The sequence below is a fragment of the Sorex fumeus genome, unplaced genomic scaffold (genome assembly GCF_029834395.1).
Source record: "Sorex fumeus unplaced genomic scaffold, SorFum_2.1 ptg000098l, whole genome shotgun sequence".
In the NCBI taxonomy this organism is placed as follows: domain Eukaryota; kingdom Metazoa; phylum Chordata; class Mammalia; order Eulipotyphla; family Soricidae; genus Sorex; species Sorex fumeus.
The window spans coordinates 2805072-2827929 of record NW_026606155.1 but is presented as its reverse complement, the minus strand read 5'-3'; the positions used below and the strand labels follow the sequence as shown (position 1 = coordinate 2827929).

At 49.4% G+C, this 22858-nt stretch overlaps 2 protein-coding genes across 2 annotated transcripts; one reads left to right on the top strand and one right to left on the bottom strand.

Moving 5' to 3' along the window:
• Nucleotides 1-9364: 9364 nt before the first annotated feature.
• LOC130041205 (high affinity copper uptake protein 1-like) lies at nt 9365-9913 on the bottom strand. The gene has a single exon (XM_056133264.1). It carries the CDS (start codon nt 9911-9913, stop codon nt 9365-9367), a length of 549 nt encoding a protein of 182 aa, XP_055989239.1.
• A 12334-nt stretch (nt 9914-22247) lies between these two features.
• LOC130041204 (high affinity copper uptake protein 1-like) lies at nt 22248-22858 on the top strand. Its single transcript, XM_056133263.1, has 2 exons — nt 22248-22529; nt 22592-22858. Exons 1-2 carry the CDS (start codon nt 22248-22250, stop codon nt 22856-22858), a joined length of 549 nt encoding a protein of 182 aa, XP_055989238.1.

Genomic DNA, 22858 nt, shown 5'->3' with positions numbered 1-22858 from the left:
TTTATGAGGCTATGGGTATTAACGCCTCCTACAATGTTAATTACAGAGCTCCTGGAGAGTGGAAGGCCCGCCCCCAGGGATTGACCATGACCCAAATTAGCGGTCAAGGGACATGTGTAGGTACAGTCCCTCAAAACAAGAAAGAGTTATGTGCACAGAATGTGGAGTCCCCAGGGTGGAGTAACTCCGCCTGGATCTCACCAACAATGGGAGCTTGGTGGGCCTGTTCACGTTCAGGATTAACTTCCCACTTGGCAGGCTCAGTATTTAATGCCTCCCAAGAATTTTGTCTTATGGTTATTATTGTCCCAAAAATTATATACCACCCTGCTTAGGTACTCCTTGACTATTGGTCCAATTCCCCTGATGTCCTGCGTAGAAACCGCAGGGAACCCATATCCACACTAACCATCGCCACTCTGATTGGCATAGGCTTGGCAGGTGCCGGCACTGGCATCGCTGCTCTGGTAACCCAGTATTCTGGCCTATCTTCTCTAAGAGCAGCTATTGATGAGGACCTGGACAGAATAGAAAAATCTATTAGCCATCTTGAAAAGTCCTTGACCTCCCTGTCGGAAGTAGTCTTGCAAAATAGGAGGGGGCTCGACTTGCTCTTCCTTAAAAACGGAGGGCTGTGTGCAGCGCTGGGAGAAGAGTGCTGCTTTTACGCCGACCACACGGGAGTAGTCCGAGATTCCATGGCTAAGCTGAGAGAAGGCCTGGAATGGCGTAAAAAGGAGAGAGAGGCTCAGGAAGGGTGGTTCGAGTCTTGGTTTAATCAATCCCCCTGGTTCACCACCCTGATATCTACTATAGCAGGCCCTCTGATCATACTATTACTGATGCTTACATTCGGACCCTGCATCCTGAATCGACTTGTCTCATTTGTCAGAGACCAGATTGGCAGGGTTGATCGGCAAATCACTCAAATACACTTTATGCAGCTGAGAGAAACTAGCAAAGAGCAGCCCTATTCAGAAAGGTATTTCTAATGGGCCTGGGAAGCCTCTTCCTTTATCTGTTGCAGTGACCTGATCCCGTGGCCGGTACCGGAAAACGCAGGAGGAGAAGGAGTGCGGACCGGACCTGTACAGGAACCCTGGATCACTGAACGAAGAGATCCCCATCACCCCTCTACCCTACCCCTGCCCCTCTTTTCTGAGCCACGCTCCATTCTGGTCAAGCCACACTGGGTCCTGTCTGGTCTGGTAGAAATGTCATCAATCCTCCCCTATGCCTCCTCACGGTTAAGGAAGTATGCCCTTGCCCAGGATACCCAATGACGGGCAACTTCTGTCACCGCCGTGCACACCTAAGACAGGGGCTAAAGCATTCTCCCCAATGACGGGTACCACGGCGGGGCGACGGACGACCTAAGACAGGGGTCCTGGCGTGCCATAATTGGAAAAAAGGGGTGAGATGTTGCCTACTGACCAAGTAAAAGAATGCTTGATTTTTCATCCCCCCTTTGTCCTGCTCAAAGCTGGGCAACTTGCCAGTACAGGAGGTTTCAGTTTGGGAAAAATGCACCCTCGTAAATGATTTGTAAATGATGTACGAGGAACAGCACAGTCTCTATGGATATGTCAAAACTGTAACAAAGCAGGCCGCTCCGACCGGTAGCGTTAGGTCGAAAGGGTCACCAGGTGGCTGACCAACGGTGCATGGCTCTGTCCACTGTGACTGACCAACGGTGCATGGCTCTATTCATCGTCCCATCCACTTTCCCACGTCCCATCCCCTTTCCTTTCCTTCGGGTGGGTTGTGGAAACATACTTAAGTCTGTACCTGTGCTCTGAATAAACGCGCGCATTCATGCCATCTCCTGAATGACGGAACCCTGTGTGACTCGAGTGCTGATTTCACCCTGACGGCCCTCCCCTGGCTCGGCTCTGCAGCGCCGGACGTGGCAGTCAATTTTCTGAGTTTTGAAACAATGGTCTGAATCACAACTTTGTGCATTTGTCATTACTTCTTGGCAAGAGGATCACAAAGTTCTTGACCTCATCTTTATAGAAGTGGGAATAAAGAACTGCTTGTTGAGGGGCTGGAGCAATAGCACAGCAGGTAAGACATTTGCTTTGCACACAATTGAATCTGGTTCAATTCCCAGAACAGCTATATGGTCCCCTGAGCATCAGCAGGAGTGAACTCTAAGTATAGATCCAGGAGTAAGCCCTGAGCATTGCGGGATGTGACCCCAAACCAACTAACCAACAAAACATAAGACCTATTCAAACCTTTTACGGGAGAGGGCTGAGAATACCCAGCAGTTCTCAGGGGCCTATTCTTGGTTCTGTGTTCAAAAGTGACTCCTGTGAGTCTCAAGGGACTCAAGGTGGTGCCGGAGATTCTAACCAGGGTCAAGCCACCCGAGCCACATCTGATGGAAACACACCTTCTCCTCTCCCTTTACCCTTCCCTTCTCAATGTCTTTGCTGTGCTGATCAAGGAGTGGTGCTGGAGGTGGGGGTCAAACATAACATTTGGCTGTTGCAGAAAGGATTGGGCTGCTCCCACACTTGGCTGTCCAGGGTCACCACTCCATTAGCTGGCACACTGGCACACGCGCCCCTGGGGAGTGGACCCTTTTCATTGTGAAGGTTAGGCATACTCTGAGCCTTGTGCTCCCCTCTTGACTGGCTGTGCTGCTCACACATTCACTCAGTGTTTTTGTGTGTGGGTGGGGTAGGGGGTCACACCTCATGGCTGTGGTGGTCATACGTTTTAGTTGAGATGCTGCTAGAGCTGCAGCCTTGAGTTGGGCTGCTCACAGGTTCAGAGGCTGGTGCTGCCGGAAGCTGCCAATGATGCCCAGGTCAGAGCAGAGCTTCAGGGCTCCGGAAGTACAGCCATTGGGATGTGTTCAGTCATTCAGCAGCCACAGCATGAAAGCAGTGGCATAGGAACCCAACACAAAGAAAGAAGAAAAGGACAACAGAAAAGAATTCCTCCCAATGTTTTACTGGACAGCACGGGTAAGGGATAACTTTAAGGAGTAAATGACCTTACACTCGTTTCTTAACTTCTTTGAGTTTTAATTTCCAGGACTTTAAAATGAGGATTCTTGGGGACTATATTACAGTCTGTCGATAGGACCAAGTTGCCCAAATGCAGAGAACAGGTAACAACTGAGTATTTGTTGAATCACTGATAGCGGATTGTAGAGAAATTCTGAAAGGAACATTATGCATGACTACAATACTGTAGCATAGAGAGTCCACTCCGTGCTTTGATTCTCAGCCAAAAGATGACCTTGTTAGACAACTCTCCACATTTAAAGTACTTAATCCACGCTGAGTAAAATGAGTCAGAAGGAGAGGGAAAGATATAGAATATCTGCATTCATTTGTGGGATAGAAAAAAATATATATATATATAACTAATTTCCAAGGCCAGGGAAAACAGGGGCCATGAAGTCTGGTCAATGGTTGGGAGCTGGCCACAAGAGTGTCTAGGGGATAGATAGAGAAGGAACCAGTAGGACAATAGATGGAAATGACCAGGAACTAAGTGTTAAAGGTAGGTAAAGGGATATACCTGCGAACCTGGGTGTGGCCCCCAAACCAAATCACGATCACAACCATCCTGCTGTTTGTCAATTTCCTCGAGAAGGCCCCAGTAACGTCTCCTTTGTCCTAGCCCTGAGATTTTTTAAAAAGTGCCATATAAAAGGCTCTTCCAGGGTTAGAAGAATGAGACCCATCATTGTTACTGGTATTTGGCATATTGGGTACACCAAAGGGAGTTTGCCAGACTCTGCCATGTGGGCAGGTTACATTCGGTAGCCTGCCAGGTTGTCCAAAGTAAGAATGAGATAATAAGGTGTCGCACGGCCGCAAATGCTGCCGCGTGCTTCCAGGAGCTGGTTTTTCTAGTCTCTGTGTCTTGGGCTATTGATGGGATTACACGACGCCAGGGGGCCAGTTGGTGAGTGTGACCCTGCCTACTAAAATTTGTAGGATCTGGGTGGAGGATGTTCATCCCCGATCCAAGCAGGCTTGGAGATCTCAGCCCCGGGACCAGCATGCCTTTGTTCCTCTGCCGGTAACTTCATGGGTGTGGAGAGTGGTCTCAGCATGGTGGTGGCTCGTTTTGTTCATGTGTTCATAAACACATCACAGGTTAATTTCAAAAACCCTTTTACTCCGAAAGTTAATTGTCACTAGCAAATGAAGCATTTGAAGATTCCTATTCAAGCCAAATAATTAAAATAGCTACACTTAAAACGGTCATTGGTCTGACCGAGACAAGAAGGCACGAATCTCACCATGCCATTTTCAACACTGGAGAAGAATTGTTCCTCGGAACATGCGACAAAAGAGGTGTCGGAGGCGTCGGTGTCCTTGTCAACACAAACTTGGCCAAGAGCATTGATTCATTCGAATGCCTAACAACCCGAATCGGACGTTTACATTTGAATAGATGTGACTCACTGCCTACAGTTTCTATCTTCGTTGTCTACGCACCAACATCTCATTATGATGAAAGAGAAATCGAGAAGTTCTACATGGAGCTAGAGAAGTTCTATAAAGAAGACCACACCTTCTACAAGATCATCGTGGGTGATTTTAATGCCAAGATAGGACCGAGAAGATCAGCTGAAGAACTTCACATCGGGACCCATGTCCTAGAATGGAACGAACAGGGTGAGAGACTGTCTGAGTTCATCATGTCGACCAAGACCATTCATGGTAACTCACAGTTCCAGAAGGCAGAATCTAAACGATGGACATGGGAGTCTCCCGGTGGACGATTCCACAACGAAATAGACCACATCATATTCAATCGACGGTTTTGTCTGACTGATGTCGCTGTTGTCCCAAAATTTCGAACGGGATCGGACCACCATCTCCTTCGTGCAAAATTCTACTTCACAGAGCGGGGAGAAAGGGCTGTAAAGTTCAAAAAGAGAACTCCCAGAATGACCACCAACTGGGAACTCTTTGGTACTATTGCGGCAACATGGGAAGATGCCATTGTTGACAACATTGACGAGGAATACGATCGACTGGTTCAGCACCTCCATGAATGTGCGAGGAACACCAAGAGAGAGAGAGCCACAAAAAATCGCCTATCTTCGAAAACTCTTGAGCTAATTCGCCAGCGTGGTTTGGCGCATGCCTCAGGCAACCGCAAGCTAACGTCCGAGCTCGCAAAGCAGTTCAGAGATGCGATCAAGGAAGACCTCAAAGAGAGAAGAGCAGAAGTACTGGTAGATGCGGCAGAAGCCGGGAAAAGTATTCGTAATGCCCGCCTGTCCTTCGCCAACTATAAGACCAAGATGACTGCCCTCCGACGTCCTGATGGATCCATCACATCCTCCAGAACGGCAATGGAAAAGATTATCCATGACTTCTACTCAAATCTCTTCGATAGCCATGTCCACTTGCCGACATACCAAATTCCACAGGATGGATATGTCATTCCCAACGTTCTCCCTTCCGAAATCCGACACGCCATTTCATCGGTAAAGAAACAAACAGCACCCGGCCCAGACAAGGTCAGACCTGAACACCTGAAGAACCTGCTGTCAGTACTCATCAATACACTGGCTCGTCTCTTCACTCGCTACCTGTCTGAATGCAAGGTTCCGTCCCAATGGAAAACCAGCAGGACCGTACTACTGTTCAAAAAGGGAGACATTCATGACATTGGCAACTATCGCCCGATCTGCCTATTGTCTGTCATCTACAAGTTGTTCATTCGAGTCATCCTAAATAGGATTGGCAGAACACTAGATGAAGGACAACCATGCGAGCAAGTCGGGTTCCGCAAAGGATTCAGCACCATCGACCATATCCACACGATAACCAAGCTCATTGAGGTTTCTCGGGAGTTCAAGATGCCGCTCTGTTTAACGTTCATTGATTTAAAGTAGGCCTTTGATTCTGTTGAGACGGAAGCGGTCATTGAAGCCCTAGCCAATCAGGGCATTCAAGCCCAATACATCAAGATCCTCCGTGAGCTGTATTGCGGATTCACTACCAGAATCTCACCATTCTACAAAGAAGTGATCGTTGATGTCAAGAGAGGGGTTCGGCAGGGTGATACCATTTCACCGAAACTCTTCAGTGCCACCCTCGAGAACATCATGCGACGACTGGAATGGGAAGGAATGGGAGTGAAGATAGATGGTCGGCAATTACACCACCTCCGCTTTGCTGATGACATTGTTTTAATAACACCAAACATCAGCCAAGTGGCACAAATGCTGGCCGACTTTGACCGTGAATGTGGAAAGGTAGGACTACAGCTGAATCTTACGAAGACAATGTTTATGAGAAACAGCCTCGTTCCTGATGCCCCATTTGCTCTCAATGGAACGACCATCTCCGAATGCAACAGCTATGTGTACCTAGGTCAAGAGGTCAACATGACAAATGACCTGGCACCCGAGCTGTGCAGGAGGAAGAGAGCGGCTTGGAACACCTTCAAGAACGTTGAAGAAATAGCTAAGAGGACAAAGAACCTCTGGCTCCGGGCATATCTCTTTGATTCCACTGTTCTTCCTGCATTAACATATGCCTCAGAGACCTGGGCCCTACGCAAACAGGATGAGAACGCTATTCAGGTCTCCCAAAGAAGAATAGAAAGAGCTATGCTTGAAATATCACGTTTCACTCAAATGAGAGAAAAAATTCTGAATTCCGACATCCGTCGACAATCAAGAATCAGGGACGCTGTCTCATTTGCCAAGGTGTCAAAAATCAGATGGGCTGGTCACGTAATGAGATTTAAAGACGACCGCTGGACTAGAGCTGTTACTGACTGGATTCCACGGGATTTCAAAAGACCGCGTGGCCGCCCACCTACCAGATGGTCAGACTTCTTTGTGAAGATCACGAACGATTGGTTTGAGGCTCTTCATGATCCCAGAGCGAACAGATGCCATTGGGCTACACTAGCACGCGACAGGGACAAATGGAGACGTTACTGGCGCCTGCTCGAGCAAATCGACAACTAACGGGAAGTTAAGTGATTAAGTGAATAGCACTGCACGGTAGCACTGTCCAACCATTGTTCATCGATTTGCTCGAGTGGGCACCAGTAACTTTTCCATTGTGAAACTTGTTGTTACTGTTTTCGGCATATTGGATACGCCATGGTGAGCTTGCCAGGCTCTGCAATGCAGGCAGTATATTCTCGGTAACTTGCTGGGCTCTCTGAGAGGGACAGAGGAATCTAACCTGGGTCAGCTGTGTGCAAGGCAAATGCCCTACCCACTGTGCTATCGCTCTGGCCCACCAATAATAATAATGCACTGTCACTGTACACTGTCCCCCCATTGTTCATTGATTTGCTCAAGCCGGCCCAGTAACGTCTCCATCTTGAGACTTGTTGTTAATGTGCTTGGTATATGGAATACATCACGAGAAGCTTGCCGGGCTTTGCCGTGCAGGCGAGATACTCTTGATAGCTTGCTGTGCTCTCTGGGAGGGACGGAGGAATCGAACTCAGGTTGGTCACATGGGCCATTTGGGCCTCGTGCAAGGCAAATGCCCTACCCACTGTGCTATCACTCCAGCCCAATAATAATAATAATAATAATAATAATAATAACTTGTATCACTTTTATTACTTGTCATCCTATTGATCGTCGATTTGCTCAAGCAGGTACCAGTAACCTAGTTCCTTTATGCACTCATTTAATTTTGGGTATTTAGGTTGTTTCCAGATTCTGGTTATTGTGACTGGTGCTGCAATGAACATAGGAAATGAGGATGGCGTTTTTGCTGTGTGTTTTTGGCCACTTGGGCATATTCCCATAAGTGGCACTGCTGGGTCATAAGAACCCCATGTCTAGTATTTCTTTGGAAAACAATCCCCATACTGTTTTCCAAGAAGGCAGGCCCAGTTGGCCTTCCTACCAGCACTGAACGAGTGTTCCTTTCTTCCCGCATCCGTGCCACCTTGTTCTTGTTCTTTTGGTAGTGCGGCAGACTCTCTGGTGGGAAATGATATCTCGTCGTTGTTCTGGAAAGCATCTCCCAATGATTAGTGATGTGAGCAGAATTTCTGTTCACAGGACTGTGTTCCCCTTCCTGGGAAATATAGGAGTGCTGATATGCATTTTTCCTGTCTTGGATTTTTTAATTACTTCCATTGAGGCTTTCCATCTGAGATTGGCTCAGAGGGAGGGATTGCAGGGAGAGTCTCTAAGGAGGGTCAGGGTACTCCAGGGAGGACCAGGGAAGGTTTAGGGTGGGTCAGGGAGGGTCAGGGAGGGTCAGGGAGGGTCTCCTCCCAGACTACATAAGAGGAGGGGCCCTGACTAGCCTCACCTGGTGTCTGCCAGAGACTCTGAGAAGAGGCTGCAGCACAGGACTTCATCATCCTTCCAGATTCTTCTACGACGCATCTTTTCCTGGGACAATGGCCTACTTGCACGATCATGCAGGAATGAGCCCTGTGGGCCATACCAGCTCCCTGGGATCTTCTCACCACCCCACGGCCACCCCATGGCCTCAATCCCACGGCAACACGATGACGACGGCGCCCTGGACCTTCTACTACAAGAACATGGATCTGCTGTTTGCTAAACTGGCCGTTTGCTTCGCTGTAGCCATAGCTTTCCTGACTGTGTTTCTGCTAGCGATATGCTGCGATAAATTCAAGAGAGTTCGCGAGAGGCTTCTGCGCAAGAGCAAGTGGGGCTTTGTGCCCAGTGCTTGCCTTTCAGAGACCTGGAACCTGCCCCAAGCAGATGTCCCGGTAACAGATGCTGATCGCCGCTCACCTACAGCAGATGACGTTGCACGTGCCCCAGGTGGTCCTGTGCCAACTGCTGATGCTGACCGCCATGGCAACCAAGCATCCCTCAGCTGGCATCACTACTGGCTCTCAGGTGGAAAGAAGGCAGAGCTGGCGAAGTCAGAGAACCATGACAAGAATGTGGTCTTGGTCAAGGTCAGTGAGAGTTACAGTGGAAACTGAGTCCCGCTGGGCGATGAGACCACATTTCTCGCCCCTACAGGCTCCTCAACTTGCCACCTAGGTGGCAGCCATTCTAATGAGTTTGACGATCACGGAGCTAACGGGCAGCTACTCCTGGCCACTGTTTCCCGATGAGCTGCAAAACTCACAGGAGATGAAGCCCCTGGCTGCCCTGCCCCCTGGGTTTCAGGTCCACTTCTGTGCCTTGTCTAATGTACAGCCTCCCTCCTGGCTCCCCTGGTGACCGTGTTCCTGCTTTGTGTCTGTCTCTGGGGTTATCCTGGGGGAGGGCATGGAAAGGGAAGAGCTCCTTCAGCCTGAGCTTCAGCCAAAGGCGTTTGTTATTCTCAGTGAACCCAGAAGCCAAACTTGACAATAAATGCCCATTTGTGCTCTTTGACGCGAACTTTGCTGTCTTTGTTTGGGGTTAAACATCGAAAGGACATAGTAGAGGGCAGTGTTGGGTGAACCAATGACTGAGAGGAGAGTGTCCGAGGATGCTTCTCAGGGTGATGGGATCTTCCCTGGGAAGGCCCAGGTAGGCGTTGTAGGTCATGGCGGTCAGCATCAGCAGGTAGCTCAGGCCCACCTGGAACACGTGCAGCGCCGTCTGCAGGAGGTGAGTGGCGCTCAGCAGCTGCGGCCGGGGCGTCTCCTTGGGGCAAGCTCCGCCGGGTCTGGGGAAAGGCGAACACTGGGCATGGAGTATCTCACAGGCTCTCTTGAATCCCTTGTAGCCCAGGGCCAGCAGACACATGGCCACGACAGCCACAGCCATGGCCGCAACCGAGGCGATCAGCAGCCCCAAGAACAACAGCTCCAAGTTCCTGTAGCCGAAGGAGAAGGTCATGGGCATCGTGTGTGTGCTGCCCCCGTGGGAGTGGGGCCCCGAGGTGGCCGGAGGCTGCGGTGGAGGAGCCGGGGCGCTGGGGTGGCCCATGACGCTCATCCCGGAGTGATGGTGCGAGTGGTCCATGGTCCCAGGAATGGATGTATCATAGAAGATTCTGGAAGTCTGATGGAGTCCTGCACTGCAGCCTCTTCTCAGGGTCTCTGGCAGACACCAGGTAAGGCTCCTCGGAGCCTTGACTCTTATGTACACTGCGAGGAGACCCTCCCCGACCATCCCCAACCCTACCTGACCCTCCCTGAACCTCCCTGACTCTCCTGGCCCTCCCTGATCCTCCCTGACCCTTTTTTAAACAGCTGCTTTGAAACACTAGTTGGCGTTCCTCTCTCTGAGCCAATCTCAAATTTTTTTTTAATTTTTTTTTATTAGTGAAACACCATGAGGTATAGTCGTAGATTTACAATTTTTTGTGCTTGGGTTTGATTATACAATGATCAGATACCCATCCCTCCACCAGTGCCCATTTTCCACCACCATGGATAATATCCCCCCTACCCCCATTCCCCCATCCCCTCCCTGCCTCTGTGGCAGGGCAATCCCCTGTGTTCTCTCTCTCCTTTTGGGTGTTGTGGTCTGCAAAAGAATCTCAAATTTTAAGGCCTCAATAGAAAGTAACTGACAAACAGAAGACAGAAAAAAAAAAGATACATCAGCAAGGGCTCTATTTCGCAGAGATGGAGCCGCTATCCATCCCAGGAACACTTGATATTTGGTTCTGAGACCAGTCACCCAGCCCGGCTAGCTCCCTCCCTCCCTTGGGTATGTTGCAGAGCCCTAGCATGCTGGTCTGAATAAAACCCTGCTTGAATTCCTGCAGGAATATTGTCTGTCTGGTCTCTCCGTGCCTCCCAGGGCTAGGGAACTCCCGACCCCAACACAACAAGTCTCAAAAAACGTAGATGTTACTGGGCCTGCTTGAGCAAATCGATGAACAACGGGAGGGCAGTGCTATAATGCTACATGTCGGCCCCAGCACACTGCCACGGGTCACTCCTGAGCACGCTATATTGTCCCCTGAGCCTATCAGGAGCAATCCCTTGTTACAGAGCAAGAAGCCCAAAGAATCACCAGGTGTTATCCAAAAAACAACAAACAAACAAACAAACAAAACAAAACAGCAGAGTTAATCCTGTCCCACCAGAACTCCACCTGGTGATCTTCCTTCATCTTTATTTCCTCTCTAAATGTGCCCACCTCCTCCCACAGTGCTCACCATGAACGCAATTCTTCTCCCCATTTCCCTGAGGAAATGAACCATCAGTAGAGGAAGTGAACACCCACCTGGGACACCCACCCTCTGTCTGGGCTGAGACCCACATCTTCACTGTGTCTCAGCAAGCAGTCCTCACCCCGGGAAGCATGTTTCAAGCACCGAAGATGAAGGAGTGGAAACAGGGGTGAACCCTAAAATGTGACACACAGCCCCCACAACCACAGCTTAAAAGCATCCTGTCTAAATAATATTTGTGGCTCTTTTTGGTTTATGCCTAGCTTATTTTTAAATTCTCCTAAAGAGCCTTGAATATAATCTCAGGGCTAGGATAAAAGAGACGTTACTGGGGCCTGCTCAAGGCAATCAACGAATAACAGGATGATGAAATGAAATGAAATGAAAATTTTTAAATTTAAAGTAGCTTGGGGTCCTTTCTCTATCTCAGCCGCCTTCCCCCCCCCCCCCCGACCCGCAGCATATGAGACCAGATTCCAAGCCATGGAGCAATCCTCCTGGGACCACCAAGTAATTGATGCTTGGAGGGCTCGCTCAGGATGAGAGATGTGTGCTGAAAGTAGACTCTGGATCGATCATGATGGCCAGTTTAGTACCCATACTGTGAACCATACACCCAAAAAGAGAGATTAAGAGAAAATATGCCTGGCACAGAGGAAGGTGGGGATGGGGGTGGAAGTGGTAGGAGGGATACTGGGAACATTGGTGGTGGAGAATGGGCACTTGTGAAGGGATGGTACACGATCATTGTATGACTGAAATGTAATCACGAAAGTTTGTAAATCTGTAACTGTATCTCACAGTGATTCATTTAATAATATTTTAAAAACATAAATGAATATAAAAAACAGTAAAGTAGTTTAGGAGACTGAGTGATAGTACAGCCGGTAGGTTGCTTGACTTGGACACTGCCAGCATGAGTTTGATCCCAGCATCCCATATGATCCCGCAGTCCTGCCAGGAGTGATCCCTGAATGCAGGGCCAGCGGTAGCCCTTGGTACAGTTGGGTGTGGCCCCAAACCAAAAACAAACAAACAAACAAAATGAAGTAGTTTAGAAATCACTTGATCACTTGATCATATAACATCCCTTTACTCATTGATTTGCTTAAGCGGGTGCCAGTAACATCTCCACTCGTCCCTGTCACGTGCTAATATAGCCCAGTGGCATCTGCTTGCTCCAGGAACATGAAGAGCCTCAAACTGATTGTTCAGGGCCTTGATGAAGAAGTCTGACCATCTTGTAGGTGGCAACCACGTGATCTTTTGACATCCTGTGGAATTCAGTCGGTAACGGCTCTACTTCAGAGGTCATCTCCAAATCACATTACATGTCCAGCCCATCTAATTTTCGACGCCTTGGCAAATGAGACAGCTTCCCTGATTCTTGATTGTCAATGGTCAGAACTCCAAATTCTTTCTCTCACTCGAGTGAAGCATGATACTTCAGGCATAGTTCTTTTGATTCCTCTTTGGGAGACCCAAATTGCATTCTCATTCTGTTTTCGTAGGGCTCAGATCTCTAAAGCGTATGTTAATGCAGGAAGAACAGTGGAATCAAAGAGATGTGCCCGGAGCCGGAGGCTCTTCATACTCTTAGCTATTTCTTCGACACTCTTGAAGGCGTTCCAAGCCACTCTCTTCCTCCTGCGCAACTCAGGTGCCAGGTCATTCGTCATGTTGACTCCTCAACCTAGGTATACATAACTGTTACATTCAGAGATGTTTGTTCTGTCATAAGTGAATGGAACATTAGGGATGAGAACGTTTCTCATAAACACTGTCTTTGTGAGATTCATCTGTAGTCTGACCTTTCCACACTCATGGTCAAAGTCGGCCAGCATTTCTGTTGCTTGGCTAATGTTTGGTGTTATTAGAATGATGTTATCAGTGAAGCGGAGTTGTGTAGTTGCCAACCATCTATCTTCACTCCCATTCCTTCCCATTCCAGTCATCGCATGATGTTCTGGAGGGTGGCACTGAAGAGTTTCAGTGAAATGGTATCACCCTGCCGAACCCCTCTCTTGATATGGATGATCGCTTCCTTATAGAATGGTGAGGTCCTGGTAGTGAATCCGTAATACAGCTCACGGAGGATCCTGATGTATTGAGTTTGAACGCCCTGTTTGGCTAGGGCTTCGATGACTGCTTCAGTATCAACAGAATCAAAGGCCTTCTTTAAATCAATGAACGTTAGACAGATTGGCATCTTGAACTCCTGAGGAACCTCAATGAGCTTGGTTAGAATTTGGATATGGTCGATGGTGCTGAATCCTTTTTGGAAGCCGGCTTGCTCACATGGTTGTCCTTCATCTGGTGTTCTGCTAATCCTATTCAGGATGACTCAAGTGAACAGCTTGTAGAGGACAGACAAAAGGCAGATCAGGCGATAGTTGCCAATTGTTGCCTACTGACCAAGTAAAAGAATGCTTGATTTTTCATTCCCCCTTTTTTGTCCTGCTCGAAGCTGGGCAACTTCCCAGTACAGGAGGTTTCAGTTTGGGGAAAATGCACCCTCGTAAATGATTTGTAAATGATGTATGAGGAACAGCACAGTCTCTATGGATATGTCAAAACTGTAACAAAGCAGGCCGCTCCGACCGGTAGCATTAGGTCGAAAGGGTCACCAGGTGGCTGACCAACGGTGCATGGCTCTGCCCACTGTGACTGACCAACAGTGCATGGCTCTATTCATCGTCCCATCCACTTTCCCATGTCCCATCCCCTTTTCCTTTCTTTTGGGTGGGTTGTGCAAACATACTTAAGTCTGTACCTGTGCTCTGAATAAACGCACGCACGCATTCAGACCATCTCCTGAATGACGGAACCCTGTGTGACTTGAGTGCTGATTTCAACCTGACAGCCCTCCCCTGGCTCGTCCCCACAGCGCCGGATGCGGCAAGTGGAGGTCCCACTGAGATCAGGTACGAGGGAGAACCGGACAGGGCTCACCTGCGCATAGGCAGGGGGAGAGCCTGCGTATAGGCAGGGGGAAAACCCGCATATAAGCGGGGGATTAAACAGTGCATGGTACCATGGGAAATTCTGACTCAAAAACTCGGCTGGCCACCGAGTTGACTGAGTTACTGAAACAGCAGGGAACTGCTATTAAGTTTAGGACCGCACTCGAGTTCATTACAGTAATAGGGGAAGTCAGCCCTTGGTCCCTGACAGGGGGAGATTTCAAAATCTGTGACTGGGAACAGGTTAAGATAGATCTACAGAGAGCCCTCAGAGATAGGGGGTCGGATAGGGTTCCCGTTGCTACATTCTCCCTCTGGAGATTGGTTAAAGATGCGCTGTCAACCACCCGTGTCCGGGTGCAGGAACAGCTGTGTGACCTCCAAAAAACCTTCGGGGAAATCCAGGAGGAAGTAACAGGGCGCTCTCTGCAGGGGGACGCTGGCAATGATATAGCAGAACATGAATATGCCGAAGTTCCCGTGATTTCTGAATGTGGGAGCCAGACTCCTCTTGCCCCCGATCTAGACACAGAAGAAAAGCAGCTCCTCTCTGGTCCCAGACCTCCCCACCAATCTTTGGGGGCGAGATACACTCTCGGCCATGGGCGCAGTTCTAGTCACACCGCCTGGCCACCTCCAGACCCCCCTCCCACCCCCGGTTTCTTTCCGGACTATAGCCCATATTACTAGTGATTACCCAGCCCTGGGACAAGGGGACCCCATAACTCTGATGCCCGTGGAAGAACTGGAAGGGGCCCAAACCCCTGGGCCAGAACATAAGCCTTTTTAATTGGGGCCAATGTCGAGCGGCCTCCCCCCACCCCCATTACCTGGAAATCAGATGATCCAGTCTGGGTGGAGCAGTGGCCCCTACCTAAAGAGAAATTACAGGCCACACATGCCCTAGTATCTGAGCAATTAGAAAAGGGGCACATTAACCCACCCACATCTCCCTGGAATACCCCAGTCTTTGTTATAAGGAAAAGGACAGGCGGGTGGAGATTATTGCAAGATCTCAGAGCAGTCAATGCCACCATGCATCCAATGGGGGCCCTGCAGCCAGGGCTCCCCCATCCCTCCGCTATACCAAAGTCCTGGCAATTATTAGTGATAGATCTAAAAGATTGTTTTTTCAATATTCCATTAGCTCGTAAAGATTGTCAAAGATTTGCCTTCTCTCTACCTTCCCCCAATTTTCAGGAGCCCTATCAGCGCTACCAATGGGTGGTCCTTCCCCAGGGCATGACTAATAGTCCCACTATGTGTCAGATATATGTTGCAGCAGTTTTAGCGCCAGTCCAGGCTCGTTTCCCCAACGCACTTTTGATTCATTATATGGATGACATCTTAGCCGCCTGCCCCACCAAAGACCTGTTACTTCAAATCTATGATCATGTCCGGGTCACTCTGTAATCGGCAGGACTTGTAATCTCCCCGGACAAAGTACAGATCTCCCACCCATACAGATATTTAAGATGCACCATAAACAAGGTGGGAATAGCGCCTCAAAAAATACAGTTTGCCACCTCCCATTTAAACACTCTACAAAAATGGCAACAGTTTTTGGGAGAACTCCAATGGCTCCGACCATCCTTCTCCCTGCCCACGGGAGAGCTCAAACCTCTTTTCGAACTATTGAAGGGGGATTCTGACCCCTCCTCACCTCGTCAATTGACCCCAGAGGCACAATTGGCTCTTAGAAAAGCGGGGGATGCCTTAGAAGAAATGTAAATACACCATATTGATTATAATCTACCACTACAATTTATAGTGCTTGCTTCAGAGTTTGCCCCAACTGGAGTTTTCTGGCAGACTGGTCCATTATATTGGGTCCACCTCTCTGCTTCCCCCACCCGAACGGTGATTCCCTATCCCACCTTAGTTTCTCAATTACTCTGGAAGGCCAGAACCATAGGGTGTGCACTCTTTGCTAAGGATATGGACATATTGGTCGTTCCCTATTCCAAAGACATGATTAATAATCTGATGCAATATGATGATTCCTGGTGCCTTTTTGTCTGCTCCTTTAAAGGCCAAATTACACAGGCATATCCCAAACATAAACTCCTGCAAAACTTCAGGATTTGTCCTATTATCTTCCCCCGAATCATTAAGACCACCCCCCTTCCGGGTGCACGGACCCTCTTTACTGATGGCTCTAAAAGCGGTTGAGCCGTAGTGGTTGATGGGCAGGATGTTCACACCATACAGCTTGCTGAGACCTCGGCGCAATTTGCAGAAGTAACGGCTGTATTATTGGCCTTGCAGACATTCCCTAATGAGCCCCTCAATATTTACACTGATAGTGTGTATGTTGCCAATATATTCCCCCAATTAGAAACAGCACCCCACATAGGTGAGGGCTCGAAAATTGTATCTCAATTACAAACATTACAACTGTTGATTTGGGCTAGGAAGGACCCCCCTCTTTGTGGGTCATATTAGAGGACACTCTGGCCTCCCGGGACCCCTTGCAGAAGGTAATGAACGAGCAGATAAAGCTACCCGCTTAATAATGACATCCCTAGAATATGATAAGGCCATACAGCTACACAAAAAATTCCATCTTAATGCCCAGTCTCTTCGTTTTCATACGGGTTGTTCCAAAGTCAAGGCTCTCTCCATAACCACTGTCTGTCCCGCTTGCGCTCCTTATATACATTCCCCATCCCTGGGAGTCAATCCTAGAGGACTGAGAGCAAATGATATTTGGCAAATGGATGTGACCCACACTAATTCATTGGGTAACCGGCATTATCTCCATGTCTCGATAGACACACACTCGGGCATGATTTTTGCCTCACTACGTGCCGGGGAAAAAAAGAAACATGTTATAAATCACCTTACCGCCGCTTTCTCATATATGGGAAGTCCCAGGCCAATTAAAACTGACAATGGACCGGCCTATACAAGCCGCGCCTTTCATTCCTTTTGTGAAACCTGGGATATTGCACATACAACAGGCATTCCCTATAACCCCCAAGGACAGGCTATAATGGAGCGAGCGCACCGACATCTCAAAACTTACATTTCTAAAACAAAAGAGGGTGAGATCTACCAAGGCTGTCAAGGGCCACAAGCGCTCCTATCCACAACCTTATTCATTTTAAATTTTTTTGCTCCTCGATGATTCGGGCCGCAGTGCAGCCCAACGTCACTTTGCTACTCCGGCTTCCCTTAAAGCAATGGTGAAATGGAAGGATTTGTCCTCAGGAACCTGGCAACCACCGGCAGCAATAATTGCCAGAGTCAGAGGCGCAGTCTGTTTATATCCAACTAATGCAGAAAAACCCATTTGGGTACCGGAACACCTGGTCAGGCCTATACATGAGCCCCCCAATCATTTGTCCCCCACAGCTGGGAACAATAATGAAACTCACCTCCAGGGTACTTAGCCCTGAGACGAACCTCTCTTTTTCTTCCACAGGAATAAAATGACCATACCGACGCTTGTCACCTGGACCCTCATTATATTATTAATGAAGGACCCTACCGAAACCCATGCCAATCGACACCAACCATTCAAGCAGACCTGGGTCATAAGAAGTGGAGAGGACTACGAGGTTTGGAGTACCACAAGCTGTGATGCAGCACCCCTTAATCAGTGCTTCCCCGACCTATATTTTTCCCTGGAAGACGCCTACCCATTTCAGGATGGTCTTGAAAGGCCTGGGGCCAGAGCCTCTATGAGACGCAACGGCTTTTTTACCTGCCCGGGTTCCGGACAGGCCAATGGAGGAAAACCTGCGGTGGCCTTGAACCTTACTACTGTGCCAGCTGGTCTTGCATAGATTCTAACAATGGCTATTGGAAATGGTCGGTTGACCACGACCTGGTTAATATTTCTTATGCTGTGCCACTGAGATATGGCTCATATTCTGTACAATACCACCCCCCACAATACCACCCCCGAAAGCTTCTGGTCAAAATCTTCTCCACTGATAAGGGAAGGTCGGAGACCCGATGGGTCAACGGCCTGAACTGGGGACTTATGTGGTATAGCAGGCCATGGCATGGGGTTATCCTGCCGATCCTCTTAAAAATCGAACCCGTGCAGCAGATTCCGCTAGGCCCTAACCAGGCACTTGAGGCTCCAAACCCCCCTCTTAAGCCCACCATCACTACCACAGCTGGCCCCTAAGGCTGTTACAGACAGCCCATCCATCCCAAAACCCAGTCTTGGCCCAATCATTAACCCCTCAGGAGTCTTATCGAAGCCACATATCAGACTCTGAATGCTACTGCCCCAAACCTGACTGAAGCCTGCTGGCTGTGCTATAATCTCACCCCACCATTTTATGAGGCTATGGGTATTAATGCCTCATACAATGTTAATTACAGAGCCCCTGGGGAGTGAAAGGTCTGCCCCCAGGGATTGACCATGACCCAAATTAGCGGCCAAGGGACATGTGTCGGTACAGTCCCTCAAAACAAGAAGGAGTTGTGTGCACAGAATGTGGAGTCCCCGGGATGGAGTAACTCCGCCTGGATCTCACCAACAATTGGAGCTTGGTGGGCCTGTTCACATTCAGGATTAACTCCCCACTTGGCAGGCTCAGTATTTAATGCCTCCCAAGAATTCTGTCTTATGGTTATTGTTATCCCAAAAATTATATACCACCCTGCTGAGGTACTCCTTGATTACTGGTCCAATTCCCCTCATGTCCTGCGTAGGAACCGCAGGGAACCCCTATCCGCATTAACCATCGCCACTCTGTTTGGCATAGGCCTGGCAGGTGCCGGCACTGGCATCGCCGCTCTGGCAACCCAACATTCTGGCCTATCTTCTCTAAGAACAGCCATTGATGAGGACCTGGACCGAATAGAAAAATCTATTAGCCATCTTGAAAAGTCCTTGACCTCCCTGTCGGAAGTAGTCTTGCAAAATAGGAGGGGGCTTGACTTGCTCTTCCTTAAAAACGGAGGGCTGTGCACAGCGCTGGGAGAAGAGTGCTGGTTACGCCAACCACACTGGGTTAGTCCGAGATTCCATGGCTAAGCTGAGAGAAGGCCTGGAACGGCGTAAAAAGGAGAGAGAAGCTCGGAAGGGTGGTTTGAGTCTTGGTTTAATCAATCCCCCTGGTTCACCATCCTGATATCTACTATAGCAGGCCCTCTGATCATACTATTACTGATGCTTACATTCTGTTACATACTGTTCCTGCGCCTGGCTGTTCCTCGCCGGGGTCCCTTGGAGGGGAGCGGGTTGAGCTTTCCTCCCCGCCCCGACCAGGGCTCCAGCAGCGGAATACCTCCAGGACCAGCCACCACCATGCCGAGATCACTCTCCGCACACATGAAGGTACTGGCAGAGGGACAAAGCCACGCGGGTTCCGGGGCCGAGATCTCCAAGCCTACTCAGATTGGAGTTGAGCATCCTCCACCCAGATCCTCCAAATTCCAGTAGGCGGGGGTCACACCCACCACCTGGCCCCCTGGCGCCGTGTAATCCCATCAGCGGCCAAGACTCAGAGACTATAAAATCCAGCTCCCGGAACCGCTCAGCCGCATTTGCGGCCGGGCTACATCTTATCAGGACATCTTTTTATGACATCTTATTATCTCATTCCTACTTTGGACAAACTTGCAGGCAGGGCAGAGTCTGGAAAACTCCCCGTGGCGTACCAAATATGCCAAATACCAGTAAGAATGATGGGTCTCATTCTCCTAAAGAGCCTTGAATATAATCTCAGGGCTAGGATGAAAGAGACGTTACTGGGGCCTGCTCGAGGCAATCGACATTCGGGCCCTGAATCCTGAGCCGACGTGTCTCATTTGTCAGAGACCAGATTTGCAGGGTTGATCAGCAAATCACTCAAATTCACTTTACGCAGCTGAGAGAAACTAGCAAAGTGCAGCCCTATTCAGAGAGATATTTCTAATGGGCTTGGGAAGTCTCTTCCTTTCTCTGTTGCAGTAACCTCATCTTGTGGCCAGTACCAGAAAATGCAGGAGAAGAAGGAGTACAGACCGGACCCGTAAGAAACCCCGGATCTCTGAACGAAGAGATCCCCATCACCCCTCTACCCTACCCCTGCTCCTCTTTTCTGAGCCATGCTCCATTCTGGTCAAGCCACACTGGGTCCTGCTCGGTCTGGTAGAAATGTCACGAATCCTCCCCTGTGCCTCCTCACGGTTAAGGAAGTATGCCCTTGCCCAGGACACCCAATGACGGGCAACTTCCGTCACCGCCGCGCACACCTAAGACAGGGGCTAAAGCATTCTCCCCAATGACAGGTACCACGGCGGGGCTTCGGACGACCTAAGACAGGGGTCCTGGTGTGCCATAATTGGAAAAAAGGGGTGAGATGTTGCCTACTGACCAAGTAAAAGAATGCTTGATTTTTCATTCCCCCTTTGTCCTGCTCAAAGCTGGGCAACTTGCCAGTACAGGAGGTTTCAGTTTGGGGAAAATGCACCCTCGTAAATGATTTGTAAATGATGTATGAGGAACAGCACAATCTTTGCAGATATGTCAATGCCATATCAAAGCAGATCATTCCGACCAATAGCATTAGGTCGAAAGGGTCACCAGGTGGCTTACCAAAGGTGCATGGCTCTGCTCATTGTCCCATCCACTTTCCCACGTCCCATCCACTTTCCTTTCTTTTGGATGGGCTATGGAAACATACTTAAGTCTGTACCTATGCTCTGAATAAACACACGTATTCATGCCATCTCCTGAATGATGGAACCCTGTGTGACTCGAGTGCTGATTTCACCCTGACGGCCCTCGCCTGGCTCAGACCCGGAGTGCCGGACGCGGCATATGGTCACATTTTTCTGTGCTTTTGGAAACAAGTCGCACATATAGCATGTCTATGTTCAGATCTCCACTATTATCGGCTTGTGTGATTTTTTTTTAATTTGGTTTATGTGCTGGAGCGATAGCACAGGGGTAGGGCATATTGTGTTCTACTTGGCCAACCTGGCCGACCCAAGTTTGATTCCTCCACCCCTCTTGGAGAGCCTGGCAAGTTGCCATGAGTATCTTGCCTGCACGGCAAAGCGTGGTAAGCTCCTTATTAGATACACCAAACACAGTAACAACACAGTAACAAATCTCAGAATGGAGCCCTTCCTGGGCCCACTCAAGAAAATCGATGAACAAAGGGAGAACAGTGCTACAGTGCTATTTGGTTAATGGGGGTGGTAGAACCACACTCAGTGATACTCAGGGACGAGTCCTGGCTCTGTGCTCAGGAGTGACTCCTGCAGAGCTCAAGGCACATTCCGTGTTGCTAGAGGCCAAAGGCTCTGGTTGCTTGCAGGTAAGGCAGGCATCTTATTTCCTGCACTATGTCTCTGGTACCGAGTTTGTAAGATTTTTGCACGGGAAGTCAAGAGTGGGAACGTGCTACTTAGATTGTGTTTGGTCTCTCTGGCTTTAAAGTACTCTTCTTTTGGCTCACAATTTGGGGAGTATTTCACCCCAGGGCCACCAGGAATGAGGCGCTCTTCACCTCCATATCTTAAGCTCATTTGCATTAAACCTGGTAAAGCCCCACCTCTTGGAAACTGCATCTTCTGGCAACCAGAGAACTTACACTTGGCCCAGCCCAGAGACTCAATCAATAATCATGGTATTTTGAAAACAGTTTTCACATCATTCTTCTGCTCTATTTTGCTTCATGTGAACCCACTTGAGAGGGCAGAGTGATGGTACAGCGTGTAGGGCACTTGCCTTGCACAAGGCTGACCTGAGTTTAATCCCTGGCATCCTATCTCAAGCACTATCAGGAGCAATTCCTGAGTCCAGAACTCCAGTAATACCTGAGCATCTCTGTGTATGGCCCCAAATCAAAAGAAAAAAAAAAACATCTTAGTCTCAGAAGGGAGAACTGCTTTTGCTCCAGAAGGATCGATTCTCCTCCTACGTTAATGAAACTTGGATAGACATGAGAATATTATTTCTCTTTTTGCTTGTTTTGACATTTTAGCCGTTATGACCAGCAAAGCTGGCCTGAAGAGTTGATCTCTCAGTCAACAAGGGAGGGTCTCTTGGGAGGGTCTCTAGGGAGGGTCGAGGAGGGTCGAGGAGGGTCGAGGAGGGTCAGGGAGGGTCAGGGTGGGTCTCCTCCCAGTGTACATAAAAGGCAGGACTCCTCCGACCCTTACGTGGTATCTGCCAGTGACCCTGAGAAGAGGTTGCAGTGCAGGACTCCATCAGACTTCCAGATTCTTCTGCGACACATCCATTCCTGGGACCATGGACCACTCGCACCATCACTCCGGGATGAGCGACATGGGCCACCCCAGTGACCCGGCCCCTCCACCCCAGCCTCCGGCCACCACGGGGCCCCACTCCCATGGGGGCAGCACACACACGATGCCCATGACCTTCTATTTCGGCTACAGGAACATGGAGCTGCTGTTCTCGTGGTTGGTGATCGACTCGGCTGCAGCCATGGCCGTGGCTGTCGTGATCGTGTTTCTGCTGGCCCTGGGCTACGAGGGACTCAAGGGAGTCCGCAAGGGACTCCAGCGCAAGGCTCAAGAGAGGCTCCGTGCCCAGTGCTCCACTTTCCTCAGACCTGACGGAACCGCCCGAAGGAGACATCCTGGCCGCAGCTGCTGAGTGCCATTCACCTCCGGAAGACGGTGCTGCACATGCTCCAGGTGGGCGTGAGCTACCTGCTGATGCTGACCGCCATGACCTACAACGCCTACTTCGGCTTGGCCTTGCTGGCAGGGGCTGGCATCGGCTACTGGCTCTTTGGCGGGAGGAAGGCCGAGGACATGGAGTCCAAGACCCATGACGTGAACAAGGTCGAGCTCCATGAGATTGGCAGCGGAAACTCTCCTGGCCTGCAGGAATGA